The following is a 26,696-nucleotide window of genomic DNA, read 5'->3' as shown; positions in this document are numbered from 1 at the left end:
AAATGATAGAATATTAAATGTTCGTTCTGATTGAACTAGTACTTTCATGCATTAAACCAATATGTTCTTCTATACACTATCATTCACGCCCGTGTATATATACCCATAAATACACACATATATATGTCCATATATATATATATGCATAAATACATATGTCTATATATATATATATATATATATATATATATATATATATATATATACACACACACATATGAATACATATATATATGTCTATATATATATACATAAATACATATGTCTATATATATACTCTTTACTCTTTTATATATATATGTATACATATACACACACACACATATATATACACATATGAATACATATATATATGTCTATATATATATATATATATATATATATACACACACACACATATATATACGTATATACATATATATATATATCTATATATACACACACACACATACATATATATATACGTATATACATATATATATATATATATATACATACATATCTCTCTTTCTCTCTTTTACTTGTTTCAGTCATTTGACTGCGGCCATGCTGGAGCACCGCTTTTAATCAAGCAACTCGACCCCAGGACTTATTCTTTGTAAGCCCAGTACTTATTCTATCGGTCTCTTTTGCCGAACCGCTAAGTGATGGGGACATAAACATACCAGCATTGGTTGTCAAGCGATGGTGGGGGGACAAACACAGACATACAAACATACATGCACACATATATATATACATATATACAACGCGCTTCTTTCAGTTTCCGTCTACCAAATCCACTCACAAGGCTTTGGTCGGCCCAAGGCTATAGTAGAAGACACTTGCCTAAGGTGCCACGCAGTGGGACTGAACCCGGAACCATGTGGTTGGTAAACAAGCTACTTACCACACAGCCACACACACACACATATATATATATATACATATACACACACACACATATATATATATATACATAAGGAAAAAAGTCAAGGTAGAAAATTCTAAAATAATTTAATCATAAAAAACATTTTTGGACCTGTGTTTCTGAGTATTGACCTGTCATCAGCGTGATGACGAGTCAATACCCAGTGACTTGGGTCCTAAAATGTTTTTTATGATTAAATTATTTTGGCATTTATACCTTGATTTTTTTCATTATACATATATATATATATATATATATATATAATATATATATATATAATATATATATATATATATATATTAATCATTAGATTGATACCATGCTGGGGTACTGCATTCTAGGTACTCATTTTAAGTGGCTAAGAATTTCCAGAGTTATATCCCTTCTGAAGAATTACCTCCTCCTTTACTTGACCTAAATATAAGTTTTTATCACACACATGCACACAGTCACACACATACACATACAGTGGTTGGGCTTTCAAATAGATTTCATGTAACAAATTTCTCTTATAAAGGCATTGGTCAGCCTGAGACTATGGTAGAAGTTGGACCCCAGATGTCATGTAAATTGAATGAAACGCAACACCATGTGGTTATTAAGCACAAAAGCACATTTTTTAACCACATAAAGCATCAACATGTAAAATGGAATGATTGATATCTCTTGTTTACCATGAATTGGAATTGTTTCCTTTTCGCAAAGGAAGAACCCTTATTCAAAGAAATGCAGAGCGTGTGGAACACTACGAAGAATGATCCTGCCAGAATTATCAAAATTCACATCTTGCAGCACACGAACTAATATTTTATTAACTGTCTTTTTTTTCTGATGCAGATTACTACTTATTTCCACAAACGAGTTTAGTTTACTCGGGATTTTTTTCTCCTCTTCCCCTATATTAGGTTAGATAGACAATATTAAGATCCTGGCTCTGTTTTTGTGTCTGCTTTAGATTTTAAGTGAATAACCCATGCTAGCATGGAGAACGGACGTTAAACGATGATGATGATATATGCTAATCTTAAAATCTTCACTCTGGCTCCTTATTCTGCCAGTTTCATTGGTTGGGCTTTTTTTAAATAGCATCATCAATTAAAAGATGCACTTCCTAAGTGTTTTCATAGATTATTTTCACTGCAGACCCTCTTTGAGTTCTTGCTGTTTCTAATCACTGATATGATAATGGCTTCCTACATTGGTACACTGCTCAGAAACGAGTGAGGGTTAACGACAGAAAGGACATCCATCCGTCTATAAAAAATCTACCTCAGTAAATGCTGTCCAATTCCATGCAAGTATGAAATAGTGAATGTTAAAGTGATGATGATGATAATGTACAAGGCTATAGATTTGTAAGGCAGGAATATGAAGAATGGAATTGATTCTCTATGTATATTACAGGTACATATTCTATCGATCATGACATGATGGAAGCTGAAGTCAACCCTGCTATGATTTCAATGCGAAACCCCAATAAGGACACATGTAAATACTATTTATAAAAGCAGTTAGTTTATAACTCTACAGTGTTGGCCACATCAAGTGTTATTAATTAGCTGATAAAGGTGCAGGCAATTAGGAGCAGTATCCAAATTGTAGCCATAGCTAAAGAGGACACACAAAGACTTCAGATAATTAGTTATGTCATTATCAGAGTTAACTTGCAAAACGTAATGAGAGGATTATTATGAGATAGAAAGATTGAGTGACACAGAAAGGGGGAGAGAAGGAGAAGGGTGGGGGATAAAAACTTTAAAAAAACAAAAGAAATTCAAAACAAAATAAAACAGCTTGATGATAATAATCTAATGCTCCACCAGAAGTAAGATGTAAACAGTTGAACTTTGTGTACAAAAATTAGGAAACTGGTGCCTTATATGGAGAGAAGGCAGCAGCAAGAAATAGACAAATATTTAAAAAGAAACAATAAAAAAACAACAAAGTAACTAAATAAAATGATTTATTCTTTAATAAGTTAATCAAGAGGGCAAGAAGGAAGGGCAGGTGGTGGTGGTCAGCGCCATGATATTTTCTAGTCCCTTTTCTCAGAAGGGGAAACTGATGCCCAGCCTAAACAGCTATAAGTCAATGTCCACAAGAAAAACACAGGTGAGGTGTAGGGAGGGAGATTATCACAAATAATAATAGTCATAGTAGTAGTAGTAGTTGTTTGAGAACTAAATGTATTGGTAAAACAATAAGTACATTTGTCTCATAGCAACAAACTAGTTACTATAGTGATAATTGTCTTGAAGCTGCTGAATAACACTGTTATTGAGGTCACCTAATTAGCACCGATGGTTATTTTAGCAGGAATGTGATGATGCCTAGGAATCTCAAAAGACCGAGAGATTTACATAACTGTCCTTGTTGATGAAGAAAAGAGATTTTGTCTCTCTTAACACACACACACAGATCTCAGACCTGTGGAATCTTGAACTGAAAATAGATCTCTTGATGTGACACAAGGACTAGTTTTTGAAGAGCAAAAATTTATAGTTTATTAAGTCGGTAAAAGAGTATATATTACAGGCACAGGAGTGGCTGTGTGGTAAGTGGTTTGCTTACCAACCACATGGTTCCGGGTTCAGTCCCACTGCGTGGCACCTTGGGCAAGAGTCTGCTACTATAGCCTCGGGCTGACCAAAGCCTTGTGAGTGGATTTGGTAGACAGAAACTGAAAGCAGCCCGTCGTATATATGTATACGTATATATGTATACGTATATATATATATGTGTGTGTGTGTGCGTGTGTGTTTGTGTGTCTGCATTTGTCCCCCCAACATCGCTTGACAACCAATACTGGTGTGTTTGCGTCCCCGTAACTTAGCGGTTCAGCAAAAGAGACAGACAGAATAAATACTAGGCTTACAAAGAATAAGTCCTGGGGTCAATTTGCTCGACTAAAGGCGGTGCTCCAGCATGGCCACAGTCAGATGACTGAAACAAGTAAAAGAGTACTGGTATTCAGATATTTTTTATTTTATCAATTTCTGAAAGACAAAATGCAAAGTCAACCCTGTTTGGAATGGAATGCTATAATGTAAGACACCAAAATACGAATGGGCAAAATATTTAGACTTGTGCTCAATTGCCTGCACCATCTACACCAAACTGAGAACTTGAAATATGAGCTGTGAAAGGAGAAGGCCTATAAGGGTGAGAGAGAGGAATGGGACAGACATAATATAGTTCTATGTGTTGGGCAGCAAAAGACGAAGAAAAAAGTGGTATTGTAGGACAGAGATGGTGGTGGCAGCGTCTAGCATATTAAATATAGGTTCACGTGGCAGTGGTTCGGTTGCAGAAATGTGGGGGAACTGAAAGTAAGAAATAATGGAATATTTGTCACGCGTAAAACCATCAAAGGTGAGAGAACTTATTAAAGATATGTCATGAAACAGCTTGGTTGGGTCAAAAAGGTTTTACTGAGCCTCAACAAAGGAAATGACAAATGCTGTATGCAGGAAGAAACAAATTCAGTGTTGTCCGACTTATAGTGAAAAATCTTCAACAGAAAGACATACACTTAAGCCCCTAATTATGCTTCTAATATTCATACCTTGATATTCTACACAAATACACACATATACCCCAATAATGAACTATATATACACAATGATTTAGATTTTAAGTATTCATAGAATAACCTCTCTAAGATAATTCTCCATTAATATTTAGAAGATCAACAGTGTTTATAAGTAACCAAAACCTTGCACAATCTGCAATTAGTTGTGTGCATGGTCATGCATATTAAATTGATATCATCATCTTATGGCTAGTCTCTTTCACTGATTAATCCTCAAAGCAAACTCTAAATGATGAAAGTGTTACGATGTCTAAACTGATAGTAGAGATTTAATTACTTCAGCAAGAGATGCTTGAAAGCGTGCCCTAATTAGTGGGGAGGGGCTGGGGATTGTCTAGGTGAAGTGAGTGAGTGGGGAAGTGGACGGTGGAATGTGAAATGATGGTCAGCTGCAAAATTATTCCTCTAGAACATGACTGGCTCTGTAACAGCTAAATTATTGAGAATGTGGTAAAGAAAAGTTGCCAGTGCCAGGCTTACCAAAGAAATTGCACCACTCCAACTGAGAGGAGGTTTCTTTTCCTGAACATACTATAAAGCATAAATAATGAAAATATTTTTAAAACAGATATGTATATATATGTATATATATATTTAGTGAGAGAGAGAAAGAACAAGAGAGATAGAGAAAAAGAGTTAGAGGAGACAGAGAAAGAGAAAAGAAAAAGAAAAAGGTTGCTGCAAAGATTAATGAAAAACGATGGGGTAAAATGACAGCAATTCTTAGAATAAAATGGAAAGAAATAAGGAAAAAAAAAAAAAAAAAATCATCAACAGAGGGTGCTGCTATAGTGATCAGTTTGCACAAAATAGATTGCAGACCAGAGGTTATCCACATTTCTTTGGTTTGGGTTGGGACCAAAGAAAAGTGTGGCCTCTTTGATTGTGAGCCATAGATTTTAAACTTGATAAAAATAGGAAGGAGAGGAATGGGTAGGGCAAAAAAAGTTTACAAAATAATATTTCTGTATTAAATAATAATTGTGAAATAATTACCAAACTGCATATTGGAAGATTGTATGTCAGTTATATAGATATCCTTCCTACTATACATACACAACCTGAAATTTTTGGGGAGGGGCCTAGTTGATTAAATTGACCTGAATGCTCAACTTGCACATATTTCATCAACCCTGGAAAGGTGAAAGGTAGAGTTAACCTTGGCAGAATTTGAACTCAGAATGTAAAGATGGATGGAATACTGCTAAGCAGTTTGCCCTGCATGCCACTGATTCGACAAGCTCACAGCCTTAAATTTATATTTAATTTTGATTTAAAATTTTGGCACTAGGCCAGTAGTTTCAGGGGAGAAGTAAGTTGATTACAACAGCCCCAGTGTTCAACTGACATTTTATTGACCTTGAAAGGGTGAAAGGTAAAGTTGATCTCAGCAGAATTTGAACACAGATGGATGAACTGGTGGTAATCATGTGCTAATGATGCTGCTAGCTTACTGCCTTAATAAATTTATATACAATGTCAACTTATATAACTTGTACATAGTCAAGTCATCAAGTTGGTCAGTAGACTTTCATTTCAAGGAATATATTTGATTGAGAAGACAAATCTGGTCTAAAGGGCAGAAATTTAACAAACGAGTTTATTGGTAAGCCCATACTACAATTCAAACTACAGTTCTAGAAAAAAAAAAATGAAAGTAAAACTTGAAAGTTTTATTAAAAATTGCATTGATGCAGTTAACAAAGCGCAGTTAATGGATTTTGGGACTGTCAAATAAATGTTTATAGACTGATATTGGTGTATGTGGACTTGGGGAGCATATGGACACAAAGAAAACATCAGTTGGCCTTTGTTTTCTTCATTACATCAATGTCTGTCTGTCTATCTATCTATGTGAGTATTTGAAAGTACCTCAAAGAGTGATGACCACGCCCTACATAGTTACAGGCTGACCTTTGGAAAAGCATAGCACTTGTTCAGCCACACTGCCAGGGATATGGTGAAGTGAAGTCATATGGCTACAGCATGATGGATTGTGAAGAGGTAATAGAAGAGCTCAACTGAGCCAATGGTACTTCTTACCTTGCTGCTGAGCAGAGGAATTCAAGAAGGTCAATGGTCAAGATCACTAAGCTCTATCAAGACATTAACTACAATGCATTCATAGGGTTGGCATCCATGTAATCATCTATGACTTAAGCTTCCAATTCTAATTCATAACGGAATTGGATGACAATGGAAAGTCATGGGGATGAGCAAAAGCATTGTAAAAAAAAATCTATCTATATATCTATCTGTCTACCTATCTAAATACTTAGCTGTTTAACATCAGTTTTCTCATGTTTGTATTAGTGGAGTGTTTCTTTTCTTTTTTTTTTTAGTTGTTACTGAAGCAGTTGTTGGGTTTAATGGCAGATAGATTTCTTTCCTTCATCTGACAATTTAATAATGATGAAAGAATGGAGCTGAGTTCTGGTCAGTCCAACAAAATGGAATAAGCAGTATTAGATTCCTTGCTTAGGGAGATAGCAGAATGAAAGAACTTATGACCTTGAGGTTCAATAATGCATCAGATTAACATCACAGTCACAACAATGCTATGCTAATTTGATTTCAACAAATACTTATTAACCAAACACCGAGAAGCAATATTTTTCCTATGCTTGTTAAATATTTAAAAGAATATTTTGTATTAAGCAATTAGATCCAGCAAGAGAATGTATTCTATAGAAACAGAAATATATATTACAATAAACAGATATTCCTGGAATTGTTCCAAGATGGAACTGGTTTCTAACCCATTAATTCTTAACAGCTATAATCTATAGTTGGTGGAGGTGCATGGTGTAGTGGTTAAAGGTGTTGGACTTATAACTGTAAGACTGTGATTTCAATTTCTGGACTGGGTGATGTGTTGTGTTCTTGAGCAAAACACTGCATTTATATATATATATATATATATATTTAATGTAGGATAAAATTTTTCCGAAAAAATTTTTTATCAATGGCCAGCAATATTAAAAAAATACCTTTAAAGGTTAAACTTATAAACAACTTATAAATAAGGGCAAACGAAAAAATTTCTAATGCCAAATATGCCGAAATTAGACACATTGTCCATAACCATTATAATTTTTTCACAATACGCATGCCACTCAAAAAAGGTCGACAGAAATTTCTAAAAAATTCCATTATTACCATATCGGACCGATTTCAGGGTTAGTTCATAAGAACCCTCCCTTCGTCAGTGATAAATGTGGCAAAGAAATAAATGAGATACTCACTCATACCCATGGAAGTTTCTGTCGACCTTTTTTGAGTAGCGTGCGTATTGTGAAAAAATTATAATGGTTATGGACAATGTGTTTAATTTCGGCATATTTGGCATTAGAAATTTTTTCGTTTGCCCTCATTTATAAGTTATATATATATATATATATATGATGGACTCTCCAGTTGTTAGATGATGTATGAGGGTTCGACAATTTGTTACCAAACAACCACACAGATGATTTGTTTATAGTGATCAAATGTTTGTGTAGACATAAGCCCACTCCCTCCATCAGATCGACATTACCTGTACAGGTGCAACATGTGCCACATGTCAGATGTCGAAATGATTGCAGAACAGCGTGAAATGAAGTGCTTTGCTCAAGAACACAACACAATGCTCAGTCTGGGAATTGAAACCCATGATCTCGCAATCGTGGGTGCAACACCTTAACCACTAAGCCATGCGCCTTCACAAACACACATATTTTTATATATTTGCATCCATTTTCTCCACCTGTTGTTCCTAAGATGGTCTTTGAACTTCACTTTAGTTTCTATGCGCATTATTTTTTAGTCTGTCTGTCAAAGTTCTTTTCTTACACATTCTGCAACCTCATCAGTGATTCTCTGTCCCATGAACCTCTTGTCTTTCTGCAGTGTGTATGTACATGACTGTCTATCTGTCTGTATATCTATCTATCTAACTATCTATCTATCTATCTGTCTGTCTGTCTGTCTAAGGTGGTTGATTAGAAGAGACATTGTGTTGAATGCATTGCCATATTCATTCTAGTTCTTTGCCATTTGGATTGAGTTCATATTCTGTCAAGATTAGTTGTGTCTTTCATCCCCAAAGAGGCCAATTGAGTACCAGTCCAATACTGATGCAGATCCAGTTATCACATCTGAATGATCTGCTAGGCTAATATTACAAGGGCCAAGTGGGGGTCTGCATCTTCTTACAACAACTACAAAGGTACCACCTAAATTAATTAAAGCATGATCCATGCATCAAAGTTATCCTTAATTGCAGCAGTTGCACTTCATAAATAATGCATAGTTTTATATATATATATATATATATATATATATAGCACTTCTTAATTTGAATGGAAGCAATGCAAGCAGAAATTAGAGGAACATAATTAATTAAGATCCACACTCGAAGATCAAATGGATTCATATATATATTCATATATTCTTCCAAATTTACAAAACGGATATATAAATTCCAGATATCTGGAATTTATACATCCGTTTTGTAAATCTGGAAGAATATATGAATATATGTATCTATTTGATCTTTGAGTGTGGATCTTAATTATGTTCCTCTAGTTTCCACTTGCATTGCCTCCGTTCAAATTGCACATTTGTGGTCTATAATGCCCAGTGACCAGGTCTCAATTAACACCTACAGAGACCCTAAACACTTAAAAGATTTTGGTGCCCCCATATATACGTAATTCAAAATATAAATAATAAACCATAAAATAATTTTTTTTGTTTTCAAAATGAAACAAAACTAAGATGGAATATAATATTTATTTTTGCATACTTCCACTTTATTTATATTTGAAAAAAATTTATCCTACTTTTTTTTTAATTGCAAAGTCTTTGATCAGATCCTCACTATGACACTATGAACACTTTGAAATTCTATTTCTTATCATATAAATCACTTTGAATATTATTTTAGCAAGTTTAGCCCTTTCGTTACCAACCCAGCCAAAACCGGCTTGGCTCTGTAGTACAAATGTCTTGTTTTCATAAGTTCTGAATTAAAATCTTCTACCAAACCTTTGTCACAATTTATATTCCTAACACTAGCTTAATGATAACTAAGTTATTTTACTAAATTCTTTGTTATATTTAAAATTAATTGAAAGAAACACAGAGAATCTCAACAGAAATATGGTAACAAAAGGGTTAACATAGATGTAAAAGTGAATGATACATAAGTATCAAGACACCTTGGGCCACTGCTAGTTCTTCCTGTCTTAACCATTTTGATACCAACCCACCTGAAACCACCTCTGTAGTACAAATGTCTTGTTTTCATAAGTTCTGAATTAAAATCTTCTACCAAACCTTAGTCACAATTAATGTTCCTAACACTAGCTTAATGATAACTAAGTTATTTTACTAAATTCTTTGCTATATTTAAAATTAATTGAAAGAAACACAGAGAATCTCAACAGAAATATGGTAACAGGTTAAAATGATTTCTGTTGTGCCGTAAACCATTCCTGTGTTGTCCCCTTTTCCTTGATGTCCTAAGCTTGTGCTTATTTTGCTTAATGGTTTATCCAGCATTGCAACAGAAGTTATAGAGTAACAGTCATTATCTACAAACTGCAACTTGTGTTGAGGATTTCTGTGGCAGTTTAGTTTATCAATTAATTAATTAATTAGCAGTAGTCTCTTGAGTGTGAGAAAGATAGTTCTGAAATTTCTTGTTGAATAATCTGCACAAATGATTTGTTTATAGTAATCAAATGTTTGTTGTACATTATCTCACTTCCTCCATTAAATTGATGTTACCTGTACAGGTGCATAGCATCCAACATGTAAGGTGTTGAATGTCAAAGTCATTGCAGAGCAACATGAGATGAAGGGTTTTGCTCAAGAAGACAATGCACTGCCTGCTTTAGGAATTGAACCTATGATCTAGTGAATGTGAGTGCAGCACTCTAACCACTACATCACACATCCTCACCATGATGGTTTATTATATTAGTAATAACAGCCCACTCAGCTGGCAAAAATGAGTAGTACCTGTATTTCAAAGGGCCAACCTTGTTACACTGCATCTCTCTGAGAACTATGTTAAGGGTACACATGTCTGTGGAATACTCAGCCACTTGTATGTTAATTTCATAAGCAGGCTGTTCCATTGATCAGATCAACAAGAACCCTCGTCGTCATAACTGATTGAATGCCAGTAGTGACTGTTAAACAACAAGATATTTCGTTAACAATGCAATGTTTCTTCCTAAATGTTTGCTAATTTGAAAATTTGAAAGTTTATAATGCCAGTGGTACAAAAAAAAAAAAAAATTAAATTAAATATATAATCTATCCTGATGTGAAATTTTAATTTTATTCATATCTTTATCAAGAGATTCAGTTGCATAACTGAAATGAAATCTGTTGCAAAAAAAAAAAGCCAAACTCAACTTGTACTATATATTGACCTCTCAGAACTCTCAGACTATGTCATTTTCCATATCCGTAAATAAATGAATTATAAAATCCAAATTGATAATTTCAGTCTGTAAATTTATTATTCTGTTTTTCTGTATTATATTTCATTTTATTAAATTTTTTTGCGGGGTGGGAGAATAACAATTTTATTAAAAGAAAACAAAATTTCCAAATTAATGTTACTAACTAAAGAAGAAATATTTAAATATAAATAACTCATTATAATTAAGGGCCACAGAATTAATCAATTTTATTGGTTGTAATATCTGATTGACATATCCATTAATATGGATGGTGTTGAAACTAAAACTGAAAGACTATCAAGTTTTGATAATAGAAAAAAAAATGGAAAAAGAAAAATTAACAGCTGCCGATAAAAACCAATTACTAAGTTTTGTTTTGTAAAAAATTAAACTGGTGGGTGTGGAATGGGGGTGTTTGGGTACAGGAAATGGACATCACAATGATAGTGTGATGAAAACTTGGGAGGAATCGATTCTAGCCAACAAATTTAAAATCTTTGGCTACAGTTGTAGATGATATAAATGAAGATATTACCAAAAAAAAGTTAATATTTATATATATATATGTATATATATATATATATATATATAAGTAAAAAGATAATATAAAAATATTATGGAAGTATGAAACATTCAGATGCAAGGATGAAAAATAAGCAGTCAAGTCCGAAAATGTAGAAATTAAGCAATATATATAAAATAATAATGATAATAATAAAGATAGTGTATGAAATTAATAAGAAAATGTTAGGATAATAAAATTGTAAAGGAAAAACAAAACAAACATTCGGTTAGAGAAATTCAAGAAAAAAAAAGAAAAAAAAAAGAAAAGAAAGGAATAGAGATAAAAAAAAAGATGAAGGGGATGTAAAATTTGTAGTCGAAATTTCAGTGAAGTTACAAAAAGAAAGAAGTGAAAGTGTTGATTTTTTTTTACCTTAGTACTATCGGATGCACTGCTGGAATAGGAGCCAAGGCTTCCACTCTGTTGTTGATGGACTGCACCAAGAAATGGCCGTGAGTATTCATAATCTGGAGAGTCTAAGTCGTCATACACTTCATAGATGATCTGGATTTCAAGTGCCTTTGTTTAAGAAATTTAGAGATGGAAAACAACGTGTCACTATTTGTTCTCAAAATCATGTAGAGTAATGACAATATTAACCCTTTAGCATTTAAACTGTCCATATCCAGCCCAAAATATTCTATTTGTTTTATGCTCCAACTGACCAAATACAATCTCTCATGCCTACCTCAAAGTGTCATACTAAAAGTAAACAATCCCCTAATTGAAGTCTCAAAGCTACAAGAAAATGCATGGTTAATTCAAAACAATGTGAATAAATAAGCATTACATTTGATGAAGTAATCTGAATGCTAAAGGATTAAAGAACAACAACAGCACAAAAAACAAAACATGATGTGTTAATATGATTGAGTGGAAGGATGAGTAGTAAAAGGCAAATTATTTTAAACACTAAACATTTTTTTTTTAGTGCTTGTACAGATTCAGTGGGACTGAACTTGGAACCATATGGTTGGTAAGCAAGCTCCTTACCATACAGCCACTCCTTGCATAATACACATTATTACATCAAGCAGTTACTGAATTTTTGAAACAACTGTAATGGAGGTTCTAAGGACTATATCTTTTCTTCACCAAATACGTATTATTAATGATGTATTAGCCATTTACAAGCATTTGTCCATCCTTTGTGGGTTTTTTTGTGCGTGCGTGTGTGTGTGTGTACACTCACAAACACACTTTGAAATTTGTTAAAATATACATCATCCAACAATTGAACAAATGTTTCAAAACTGGTTCAGATTTACGTATTTCTCATCAGGAACTCCCTTCCCCTCCTTCTTTCTCTCTCTCCACACACATATAGTAGATATAAATATCATCATCATCATCATCGTTTAACGTCCGTTTTCCGTGCTAGCATGGGTTGGACGGTTCGACCGGGGTCTGGGAAGCCAGGAGGCTGCACCAGGCTCCAGTCTGATCTGGCAGTGTTTCTACGGCTGGATGCCCTTCCTAACGCCAACCACTCCATGAGTGTAGTGGGTGCTTTTTACGTGCCACATATATATGTAACACAAGTGTGGCTGTGTGGTTAAGAAGTTTGCTTCCCAACTTTATGGTTTTGGGTTCAGTCCCACTGTGTGGGACTTTGGCCAAGTGTTTTCTACTATAGCATCAGACTGATGAGATCCTTGTGCATGGATTTGTAAGAGAGAAATTGAAAGAAGCTTGTTATATGTTTGCATATGTGTATAAATAAATGTATGTGTGTGTGTGTGTATACAAGTATGTCGTAAATGAGTGTCATTGTCATATAAGCAGTGTCATTCATTTCCAATATTCTGTGAAAAGCACAGGGAAATATTACCTTGCTTGGATACAGGTGAGGATTGGCAACAGGTGGGGACATTAACTAGTAGAAATTCTACTTTAATAAACCCTGTTTAATCCATGAGAGTATGGTAAAGTGGATGGTATGATGATGATGATAATGATGACGTTATATATATATATGTATATACTAGCAGTATCGCCCGGCGTTGCTCAGGTTTGTAAGGGAAATAACTATAAAGCATTTTTAGAGAGTTATAGCCAAAAAATAGCAAAAAAATGGAAAAAAAATGATGGTAAATTTTTTTGAGAGTTAAAAAAGGTGGAGTTGCGTCCCCTAGACGGTCTGTGGGTTGGGTTTCTGATTCTCGACCCCATGTCGAATTATCGATTTTTTTCAGAACTGGGGGAACTTTTCAAAATTTTCGCTGCGTTAGTTTTGAATTATGACATTGGGCTATGTGTGTATCAAGTTTCATCAGAATCGGTTGAAAGCCGTGGTCAGAGTGAGGGTACGAGAAAAACGACACCAGAAAAACGCACAGACAAACTGCCGTTTATATAGAATATATATATATATATATATATATATATATATATATATATATACATATATAACTACATATATATATAATATACATATATATATACACACAGATATATATATATATATTATATATATATACATATTATATATATATACATATATATATACACATATATATCACACATATATATATTATATATTATATTATATACATATATATATATATACATATATAATACACATTATATATATAAATATATATTATATATATATACATATATATATATATATACATTATATATATACATATATATACATATATACATATATATACATATATATACCTATATATATAACTATATATACATATATATATATATATATATCCATATATATATTATATATATATACATATTATATATTATATATATATACAATATATTATTATATATATAACATATATATATTATATATTATACATATATATATATATTATATATATATATATTATATATATATACATATATATATATATATATATACTATACATATATAGATATATATATATATAAATACACCCACATGCAAACAGTATTACTGTCCCATAATTTTATATAGGAATCTTGATATTGTCATTAATATAAAGCTCAAGATGTGTGTGTATGTGTGTGTATGTGTGTGTATGTATGTATGCACACATACACACTTTCAATAACCATAGTTATATTTTCATTGCACTGTTGCGATGCTATCCAATGCCAACACACACACACACACACGCGCACACACGCACACACTCACACAGCCGTCTCTCCACACCCCCCACCCCACCCCACTGCACCTAACTCCTTTGCCTTGCCGCTTGTGTTTTATTTTTGTATTGTTTTCGCCTTCTCACTATCCTTTGGAGCTTTGTGTAAAACAAAATATGGAATCAATGATGCTTTGAACAAAAACTCCACATCCCCCCCCTTCTCACCATCCCGCCATCCCCCAACCCCCCGCTCCGCTCGTCCCCCCCCCTCACTCACTCCTCGCTTCTTTTTAGTTTTTGTAGTGCATGGAGCAGTGTGCTCTGTTCTCTCGGTCTCTGTTATTCAATTGAGCTTTATTGTTATATACCTACGCCATTGGAAACGCATAAAACTTTATTTTTATAGCATTCGATGCTGCGAAAGGTAGTCATCAGAGATGATCTGCTTGCAAAGGATAATCTAATTTTATTGGAATAACTGTATCATTAAACCCACCAAAAACCAGCAACACAGCTAGAATGACTTTAAGCAATTTACCGAGAGCTTTTACAGTTCCTTTAGAAACCATCCCCCCTCTCTCTCTATGTGTGTGTGTGTGCATACACATATACATATATATATATATATATATATATATGTGTGTGTGTGCATACACATATACATATATATATATATATATATATATATATATATACATACACATACATATATACACACACATATATACACATACATATATACACACACCCATATACATATATATATACACACAAACATATATATATATACATACACAGATATACATATACATATATATATATACACACACATACATATATATATATATATACACACATATACGTATACACATGTACATATATATATATATATATATACACATATATGCACATATATATATATATATATACACACACATATATACCACATGTATATATATATATATACACACACACATATATGTATATATTATATACATACACATACATATATACACACATATATACACATATATATATATATACATACATATACATGCATACTCATACAGACACTGCTTGGAGCTGTTAAGAGCCACACAAATAGACATTTATTTCAACTGGAACTGTCCTCATTATTACATGCTTAAAATGCATAAATATATAAAATGTACAGAAGTATTGATAGCAATTCTTTTTGGCACACATACAATCAATTAAATGTTTGAAGAATGACCATAGCATATTAGATATGGCATATGTGCATCTAGAACGCTGCAACACATTGACATCTTGTAATTATGAGAGAGAGAGAGAGAGAGGAGGAAACAAAGAGGTTTCTATTCCTAATTTGAGAAGCTGAAGCTTGCCAGATAAGTATGGTCACAGAGGGCCTCAGTATCTTTATTGGATGTTGTGCGTTGCATGGTATAAAGTTGGAGTTAATAATTAGAAGACATAATGCTGATTTTGCACTCTTTGGGTACTGAGTTTGAAGTGTTCCTTTTCAACCAGGAATAATGAAGCCATACAAGGTAGTTGTCGTGGTACTAAGGGAATCTAGGGAGAGCTGAACAGCAGGTTTTCAGACAAGAGACCTGCTTCATACAATTTTTTGGCCCTCAACTCCTTACCCTTTAAGACTCCGAGATACCTCTCAGCTATTACATTCTGTGCTGTTGTTTGCATTGCAACTCTCCTGGAGGGTTAAGGTGTTCTATATCCAAGGAATCTTTTGTGTTATGGCAAGTTCAGTCAAAGACATAACGCTGGGTTTTTGTACCCTTTTGTGTGCTGAGCTTGAAGTCTTTTTACAACCAGGTATAGTGAAGTAATAAAAGACAGTTGTCATAGAACCTACCAAAGTCTGTATAGAATATGAATTACTCATGTACTTGGTGTATATTTAGATCCTCATAAATACTCTTATATAAAAAAAAAATTCTGAAAAACTGCATTCAACTTCAAATTATTACTGTTAATATTTGATTAAAAAATATACCATTAAAATATAAACATTGCAATCCTTTCTCTCACACATACACACATGTTTATATATGTGTATATACATTATAATTGATTATGTATTGATTCAGAAATAACCATTCATTTCCCTTATTGCTACAAATTGGACAAAAGTTAAAACTGGTATAAACAGGTTTATTTCTAATCAATATCTGACACAAATTTCTATTTATGTGTTAAATATCCATACTGATAGACCAACTTTTTTTATGTTTCATATTAATACTTTGCATATTTCTAGATTAGTTAGGTATATTTACACAAAACATATTCACATACTCTGATACACACTGTGTTTCAAGTATATATTTACACAAGTGACTTGCATACTCTTCTGAACAGACAGCACTATATTAAATATATTTACACAAAACCATATTAAGATGCTTTGTTCATTACACACTGAATTGAGTACATATTTACACAGATATAGATCACATTCAGATACTCTCCTTAACAGACAATGCTACATAGAACATATTTTCAGGAAAATATCAGAAAGTTTATTTTTTTAACAGAGAACAGTGTGACTGAAGGATTTTCCAGAGCTGTACAATAACCTACTGATTTAGCTTTAGAAAACAAAAAACAAAACCCTAATATTTTAATTGTTGGTCTTATGACAGGTTTTCACCTCAATCCATTACCAGCATTTCATAGCATACATTTTTTTCACTTCTAGCTGCAAATTATATTTGATTCTCAACTGTTAACCTCTGTTATCAATATCAGAGATATAAACTCCATCTGGTGCTCCACACATATCTTAATGTCTACCACCACACTGTCTAGTCATATAATCTGCAACCACAAATTCTCTCTAACAAATCAATGAAATATCACTAAATTAGTTGTAGATATTTTTCTGACATTTTCTATTAGATGACATGCAATACACAGCTACTGCTTAGTGACCTAATCAATGTCAGATTAGTTAGGGGTCAGTTATCCAAGGTCAAAAATGTTGAATTGTTTTCTTATCTTTTGGTTGGGGCCTTTGAGATAATAGGAGGGAGAGAAAGAGGTAATTATCCTCAAACTGGAAATCTGGCCTGAATGTTTGCAACAAAGAAGATTCTGTAACATGTACCTAAGGCATCATGAGGGGGTGTTGGAATGAGTGACAGATTAAGTTAACCACTAGAAAAGGCTTACATAAAACAAAGATCAAATCAAATAAAAGTCAAAACAGAGATATTTTAATAACACAAGGCAATATTCCCCACCCTGGGACCATTACTTACTTTTCTTAACTATTGTCTAATGGATCTCAAAGGAATCAAAAGGTCTTTCAGAAGAAACTGCCAGATAATAGATATATTTATTCTACAATTTAGGTTATTATCCAAATAACAACTTAACTTTCAGGAAATCATCATTGTGGATTTTATGTCCATTTTTCATACTGGCATGGCTTGGACAAAACACTTGAGACAGATGCCTTTCCAAACACCAAGTGTTGCTGGTTTTCAAGGAGAGTACTTTATTCCAATGGTTTTCGTGTATCAAATCAAGGAACAGTATGCCTTGTTTATGAGGAATGTAAACAAATACCAACCTCTGCCCAAGACATATGGACACAAACAAACACAAACATACACAACACGCATATTTATGTATCATTTAATAAAACCAGGATTATTATAGCTGAGCCTCTTGAAGTTTCATGCCGAGATAGTGCAGTAATCATGCAGGCTTATATAGCACACAAACCACTATCCTGCAACTGTTCAGTGGAATTCTGATCAAGCACGAAAGAAAGTAGCTCAAATATTGGGTCATCACATAAATAATGAATGGAATTCCTGGTGTGTGTCTTCTTGTGGCTACCTGCTCCTAAAAAAATGGGGAACAGGCCTGGGTAGGTATATATATATATTAGATAAATAAACTTCTTTTTTAATCTAAAATATACTCCCCTTCATTTTCTACAATGCTTTTCCATTTATCTGGTAGACTTGCAAGGCTCCTCTTCCAAAATTCACTTGTTCATGAAGAAAAATACTTCTCCAGTATTGTTCTGACCTTGTCTACAGAATTCATATTTTTTCTGTCCAAATGATTTTGAAAAGTGTGGAATAGATGATAATCAGATGGGGTAATGTCTGGTGAATATGGTGGGTGGGGCATTGTTTCTCATTCAAACTGCTCCTGCCTTTGGAATGTCATTCTTGCTGCATGTGGCCAAGTATTATCCTGATGGAAGAACACCTTTCATCTTGAAACCAAAGACAGTCAATTTCTCCTAGCACTGACTAAAGCCACTCAAGCTACTTGCAGCAGATCAACTTTGTTATTGTTTGGTTTGGGTTTAATAGTTCAAAGTGGACTAAACCTTTCATATCCAATGAAACAGATAACAACACCTTACATGGGTGAAGACCTTTAGCCTGGGATGCTAGTGTTTCTCCTTTTCCTACCCACTGTTTCTGGTGCTTGACATTTTTATAGAGAACCCATTTCTCATCACCAGTCACCATTCAGCCCCAAAAAAAGGTTCATTTATGAGATGTGACAGTAAAGAAGAGCACACATTCACTCTCTGCACATGACTAAACTCGGCAAGTTTGTGAGGTCACCAAATAACTTACAAGACAAGAATTCTCAACTGAGTCTTCTTGAAATTTTCGAGAGAATTACATGTGTGTGTGTGTGAGCTGAAAAAGAAGTAATTTCTACTCTTCTCCTCTGGAAGCCATCTACTCGCAATACCAGAGGGTGCACACTCTCCTACCCTGATGTAATCTCCAGGGATACAGGCATCCAGCAACAGGACCTCCGTAATGCCATGATGGACCGTGAAGTCTGGCGTAGCATGGTAAACTCCATTGTCTCGACCACGGTCGAACAATGATGATGATGATGTGTGTGCGAGTTATGATGTTCATTAAAATAAAGGCAACTATAAATTGGTAAAAACAGAACTCAGTCTTAATCTAGTAGAGTGTTATAAATCATAATATATTTACATATTTTGTACTCGCAACAGAACTGGTATTTTGTTTAGTAAGCTTATCAAATTACTGCTTGAAATGCTCATCAAACTAACTACATTTCATCATACTTAAAAGTCAACATGGATATGAAATCACAAGTAAAAAGAAAAGGGAGCAGAGCTATTTGAAATGTAGAAATAAAACTGATGGCTGTTCTACAAATCTATGTATATAAAAGTAAATTTCATAGAAATTAATGGGTGATTTTTCTCTCAAAGTACTACGGTAAAAAATTAGTTGATATTGAATGATAGGAGGCAGAATAAAGACGGCAAATGATATGATTAAACATTTAAGTATATTTGTCATTGTAGTAGGGGGTTGAAGGGAAAAAGTAAATATAAGGAGAAGAAAAAGAAAAGATAAAAAATATGCATCATATGTTGTACAGTGTTTCTGAAACAAAAATTAAATATTATGGGATATTTATCTAATAATTGTCATATAGTAATTTGATATTGTCTTGTAGTAATTCCATTGTAATCTAATATTGTCATCTATTTATCTCACATATGTATGTGATTATATGTTTAAAATAATAAATATATAAATAGTTTGTAGAAAATTTCAAGAATCCTGAGGCTATATATATATATATATATAAATACATACATACATATATATACATATAAATACATACATACAGATATATACATATATATACATACATACATATATATACATATATATACATACATATATATACATACATATATATACATACATATATATACATACATACATATATACATATATATACATACATACATATATATATATACATACATACATATATACATATATATATACATACATACATACATACATATACATATATATATATACATACATATATACATACATACATATATATACATACATATATACATACATATATACATATATACATATATATACATACATATATATATACATATATACATATATATATATATAAACATATATAGATAGATAGATATATATTTACATACATACATATATATACATATAAATACATACATATATATACATGTAAATACATACATATATATACATGTAAATACATACATATATATACATGTAAATACATACATATATATACATGTAAATACATACATATATATACATGTAAATACATACATATATATACATGTAAATACATACATGTATATACATGTAAATAAATACATATATATACATGTAAATAAATACATATATATATATATATATATATTATATATATATAAATATATACATATATATATATATATATACATATATGTGTGTGTGTGTGTGTGTGTATATATATATATTTACATACATATATATACATATAAATACATACATACAGATATATACATATATATACATACATATACATATATGTGTGTGTGTGTGTATATATATATAAATATCGTGTACATTAAAGCACATCAAGAGGCTGAGTGAACTGGAGCAACATGAAATAAAGTGTCTTGCTCAAGAACACAACATGCAGCTCGGTCCGGGATTCAAGCTCAGAACCTCACGATCGTAAGCTCGATGCTCCAACCACTGAGCCATGCACCTTCACATATATACATATATATATATATACATACACACACACACATATATATATATATACTAGCAAATGCACCCATCATTTTGATGGTGCAATTTTCAACATACAGGATACTCCATTATAATTTTTAGCAAATATTTCATCAGAAGTAGAGAATAAAAGAATTACATGCTTCTTGCTATTATTGTAGCATGTAACTCTTTTATTCTCTAGTTTTGATGAAATATTTAATAAAAAATTATAATGGAGTATCCTGTATGTTGAAAACCTATATGGTCTTATGCATCCGAGGAAGGCGCTGTGTTTCAAATTGATGTAATGCTTGCATTTGTCGATTAAATGGAGCCACCTGAAATGGCCGTAGCAGACTAATGCCTTCACATCCTTGTTACTTATTTGCTTTTTATTCACCTAACTTCGAGCAGTGCGGATGATACCAGACTGACTTGGTGCCTAAACTTAAGTACCTAATTCAACTGAATCTTAATTATATATATATATATATATATACGTATATATATACACACATATATGTATACATTTATAGATACACACACATATATATGTAGTATATATATATATATATATATATATTATATATATAATATATATATAGGGGGACAAACACTGACACACAAACAATATACACACACATATACATATATACAACGGGCTTCTTTCAGTTTTGTCTACCAATCCACTCACAAGGCTTTGGTCAGCCTGAGGCTATAGTAGAAGACACTTGCCCAAGGTGCCATGCAGTGGGACTGAACCCAGAACCATGTGGTTGGTAAGCAAGCTACTTACCATACAGCCACTCCTACATAGCGACAACATGGATTTTTTCTATCTTCATGCTCTATTAGAGTATTTGAGTAAAATTATATTAATGTGCCTGACTGATTAAAACTCTATCTATTTATTTGTGCAGCTGAGGATAGCCCTGCATTTAAGTTGATGTAATGATTGCATTATTAAATTAAATGGAGCTGCTTGAAACAGTCGTACTGCATCACTTCTTGATATCCTGTTGCTTATTTTGATTATACACACACACACACACACACATATATGTATATATACACACACACAAGTATGTAAATAAATATATATATGTATGTATATGTTTATATAAATGTAAGTATGTCAATAAGATTTGAAGTAATTTGAGATGGAGAATTAATTCATGAAAAGATGTATATGTTAAGAAGTTTACAGCTAATTTGAGAAACAGAGAAAGCTGAGAATGATGAAGTATCTTAAATAGGGATTTCATCTGAAATGAAGATTTTGTTGGTAAGAAATACCATCTGTGAGAAATTAACAAAATTAGGGAGAGATAAACAAATAATTATATGTAAAATTAAAAAATATTTTGTAAGAAATGAGTTACAAGTTTTGGATTATAAGAGTTCAATTCTAGCTATCAGCTGACGATAATTGAAATTATTAAAGGTTAATGATTAAATGAAATTATTAAAGGTTGTAGCTAGTACACACACACAGATAGATAGATAGATAGATTTGTACACATATAGATAGACACTTTAAAATACATTTAAATGATTATGGGTTCACACTGGTGTGAATTGTAATGAAGCAAGTATTCAATAATATTGATTTCCTTATTGAACATTTCAAAGAAGCAGGAGCTCTCCTCCTATTTGACTTCATACTCAGCTTTTTAGGAGGAAGTGTTATCACATGATTCTGCAAGAAAATAGCCTGCAGAGACTTTTTCATACATTTTAAATTACTATTTCTCAGCAGTGTCAAGCACAACTACATCAAAAATGAATTTGCTTGCATTCGTAGCAGATGTTGAAATGCAAAACAACAGAGCCATTTACACTGTATTTCCAAAAAACATTTTGACAAATAATGGATACCAACATCTCTCATTGATCACCAACAACTGGAACTCCATTGGTTATGATGACATTTGTTGATCTGATCACTGGAACAGCCTGCTCATGAAATTAACGTGCAAGTGGCTGAGAACTCCACAGACATGTAGTTTTCAGGGGAGTTCAGTGACACAGAATCTGATAAGGTTGGTCCTTTGAATTACAGGTACACCTTATTTTTGCCAGCTGAGTAAACTGGAAAAGCATGAAATAAAGTGTTTTGCTCAAGGACAGAATGTACTGCTAGTAATTGAACTCGCGACCTTAGGATTGTGAGCTGAATACCCTAACCACTAAGCCGCACATCCTCATCATCACCAACAAGGTCCATAATGTAAAGCAAAGAACAACTACCACAAAAACATATGCTTCCTTAGACTAAGACATCTTCCTATGACTACAACCAGTGCCATTGGAAAAGCTATTAATGGAAAGAAGTTAGACACCTGTCTTGCCCATTCTGGACTCTTCATAAGCCAAGTTCTTGCCAAAAAACAACTCTCATAGATCAACAATACATACATACATACACAAGGTGTTTTGTATATATATAAATATAAATCTCTCTCTCTCTCTCTCTCTCTCTCTCTATATATATATATATATATATATATATATATATATATAATTGAAAAATAGGATAAAATCTTTATAAGAAAAACCCATCAATTATTCCTCTTAAATATATTTACTTTATTAAAGGCATTACTATACATAAATGCCTCATATTTCTTATAATATTTATTATGGTAGTTTTGACTTTAAGAGTCCCTCCTAGCGTGAGGTATTTATGTATAGTAATGCCCTTAATATAAGTATATATATATATATATATATATATATATATATATTATATAAAATCCAGTCTGTCTGTGTGTGTGTGTCTTCTAGGATATCGGACATCCACCATCCGATTGTGCTCAAATTTGATATGTAGATACCGATGGTATCAGGGCATGTATAAGTCTTGAAAAAATTACAAAAATCGATTCCAGGTAAGAATGTGATCGTTAATGCCATGGGAACTTGCATTTCTATGCGCAAGTACATCAGCTGTTGCGATCGATACTACGCATACACGAGAAAAATGCATGTGGAGTTTGCGCAAAAAAAGCCGGCTTGTTCAGTGTCTCAAATTTAGGTTAAATCAGTATTTCTCAAAGAGGAGGCCTATGGGCGGTCAGACAAGTTGTTTTGAGAAAATTTGGTTTAAATGTTTGACAACTCAGCACCATCCATTGGACGGGGGGGGGGGGCGTTTTGCTCGTATATATATATATATATATATATATATATATATATATATATATATATATGTATATGTATATATATATAAATATAAATCTATCTACCTATCTATCTATATATATATATATATATGTTAATATATATATTGAAAGGTTTGGAGATGATGTACAGGTATTTTATATTAGAAGAAATGAGGTACTCAGAAAATTGGATGATTTATATTTACAGATATTTATTTGTATATTACATTTTTTATACATCATATAACTTAGATTATGTATTAGCGCTTTCTCCCATTCTAGTGGGGTTTTCAAATCAAACTGTTAATATATATATATAAATATACCTATATCCATATATCACAGAATCACGGTACTGGCCCGACCATCAAGTGCTGTTATACAGTACTGGTCACTGTGTGTTTCCAGTTCTGTCTTGATTTTTACCATTGTTTTCCATCTTAACCTAAATTGCTAAACTAAATTGTCTTGCCATGGTTGTGGAGGCCTCCACAACTCTCTTTTTAATTTTGATAACAATGTGATGTTACTTCAATTTTGGTTATGTAATGTGGATGGATGGAAGCACTCCGTCGGTTACGACGACGAGGGATCCGGTTGATCCGATCAACGGAACAGCCTGCTCGTGAAATTAACGTGTCAGTGGCTGAGCATTCCACAGACACGTGTACCCTTAATGTAGTTCTCGGGGATATTCAGCGTGACACAGAGAGTGACAAGGCCGGCCCTTTGAAATACAGGTACAACAGAAACAGGAAGTAAGAGTGAGAGAAAGTTGTGGTGAAAGAGTACAGCAGGGATCACCACCATCCCTGCCGGAGCCTCGTGGAGCTTTAGGTGTTTTCGCTCAATAAACACTCACAACGCCCGGTCTGGGAATCGAAACTGCGATCCTACGACCGCGAGTCCGCTGCCCTAACCACTGGGCCATTGCGCCTCCACCTTATGTAATGTATAGACATGTTGGTGGTATTGAAATTTTACTGAGTTCAAAGGGAGGTTAATGTACGCCTAGCAAAATCGTTTGTTTCAACTATTGCTTAGTGTACATAATATGTAAGTGGGTACTTGGAATTCAGAAGATAATTATTGGGGTTGATACAATTACAAGAATTTGAGTTAATGTTGGGTGTAGGAAAATTCTACTTACACTGATTAGAAACAGCAACAGTTAGCAGGTAATTGGGTATAATAGAACATAATATTACATGGTTACTAATGTAAACATATCCAAGAAGTGTGGGCATAATTTTATTTAAGGTATGTCTAAACACGTGGTGTGTGTGTGTGTGTACTATATTTTACATATGTATTTCTTTACTATCCACAAGGGGCTAAACATGGAGGGGACAAACAAGGACAGACAAAGGGATTAAATCAATTACATCGATCCCAGTGCGAATCTGGTACTTTATTTATCGACCCTGAAAGGATGAAAGGCAAAGTCGACTCCGCGGAATTTGAACTCAGAATATAACGACAGACGAAATACGGCTAAGTATATCGCCCGGCACGCTAACGTTTCTGCCAGCTCGCCACCTATGCGCAAGTAGGTATGAATGTTTGTGTGTGTGTGTGTGTGTGTATATATATATATATATATATACATCATGGATGAGTGAATGTATGTGCAATCCTCGAGAATTTTGTGTATGTGTATATGTGTGCATATATAGTGCCGCCCTAATTGGCATCCGTGCCGGTGGCACGTAAAATGCACCAACTGATCGCGCGTTGCCAGCCTCCTCTGGCTCCTATGCCAGTGGCACGTAAAAAGCACCCACTACACTCACGGAGTGGTTGGCATTAGGAAGGGCATCCAGCTGTAGAAACACTACCAGATCAAACTGGAGCCTAGTGTAGCCTCCTGGCTTCCCAGACCCCAGTCGAACCGTCCAACCCATGCTAGCATGGAAAACGGACATTAAATGATGATGATGATGATGAGATGATATGTTTTATAGAAACACACATTTATTTACGCATATCTATGTATGTGAGTATTTGTATACTTACATTTTTTTGTGTATATACATATATGATACATACATACAGGCATATATGCATATAATTCTTGACAATTTTGTGGGGTGTGTGTTTGTGTGTAGCATGATGTGTAATAGGTATAAATATAATGAGCCTTTAACCCTTTAGCATTCAGATTACTCTGTGAAATGTAATGCTTTTTTATTCATGTTGTTTTGAATTAATCATGCATTATTTTGTAGCTTTCAAATATGTGATTCTTTATATTTAGAATGACATTGTAGGGCAGATGTGGGATGCAGGTTCTAGCTGATTTGAACATAAAACAGA

At 33.2% G+C, this 26,696-nt stretch overlaps 1 protein-coding gene across 1 annotated transcript in view; it reads right to left on the bottom strand.

The window, feature by feature from the left end:
• LOC115224093 (syntaxin-binding protein 5) overlaps window positions 1–26,696 on the bottom strand; it is a 370,435-nt gene that overhangs the window by 102,820 nt on the left and 240,919 nt on the right. The window contains exons 15-16 of the mRNA XM_036513088.1: window positions 11,901–12,047; window positions 4,983–5,033 (exon numbers count right to left, since the gene is read on the bottom strand). Coding sequence (XP_036368981.1) covers window positions 4,983–5,033; window positions 11,901–12,047 — 198 coding nt within the window. The remainder of the gene's footprint in view (window positions 1–4,982; window positions 5,034–11,900; window positions 12,048–26,696) is intronic.

Source organism: Octopus sinensis, linkage group LG24 (genome assembly GCF_006345805.1).
Source record: "Octopus sinensis linkage group LG24, ASM634580v1, whole genome shotgun sequence".
Classification (NCBI taxonomy): Eukaryota; Metazoa; Mollusca; class Cephalopoda; order Octopoda; family Octopodidae; genus Octopus; species Octopus sinensis.
The sequence above is the reverse complement of the archived record's forward strand: the minus strand, read 5'-3'. Positions and strand labels throughout refer to the sequence as shown.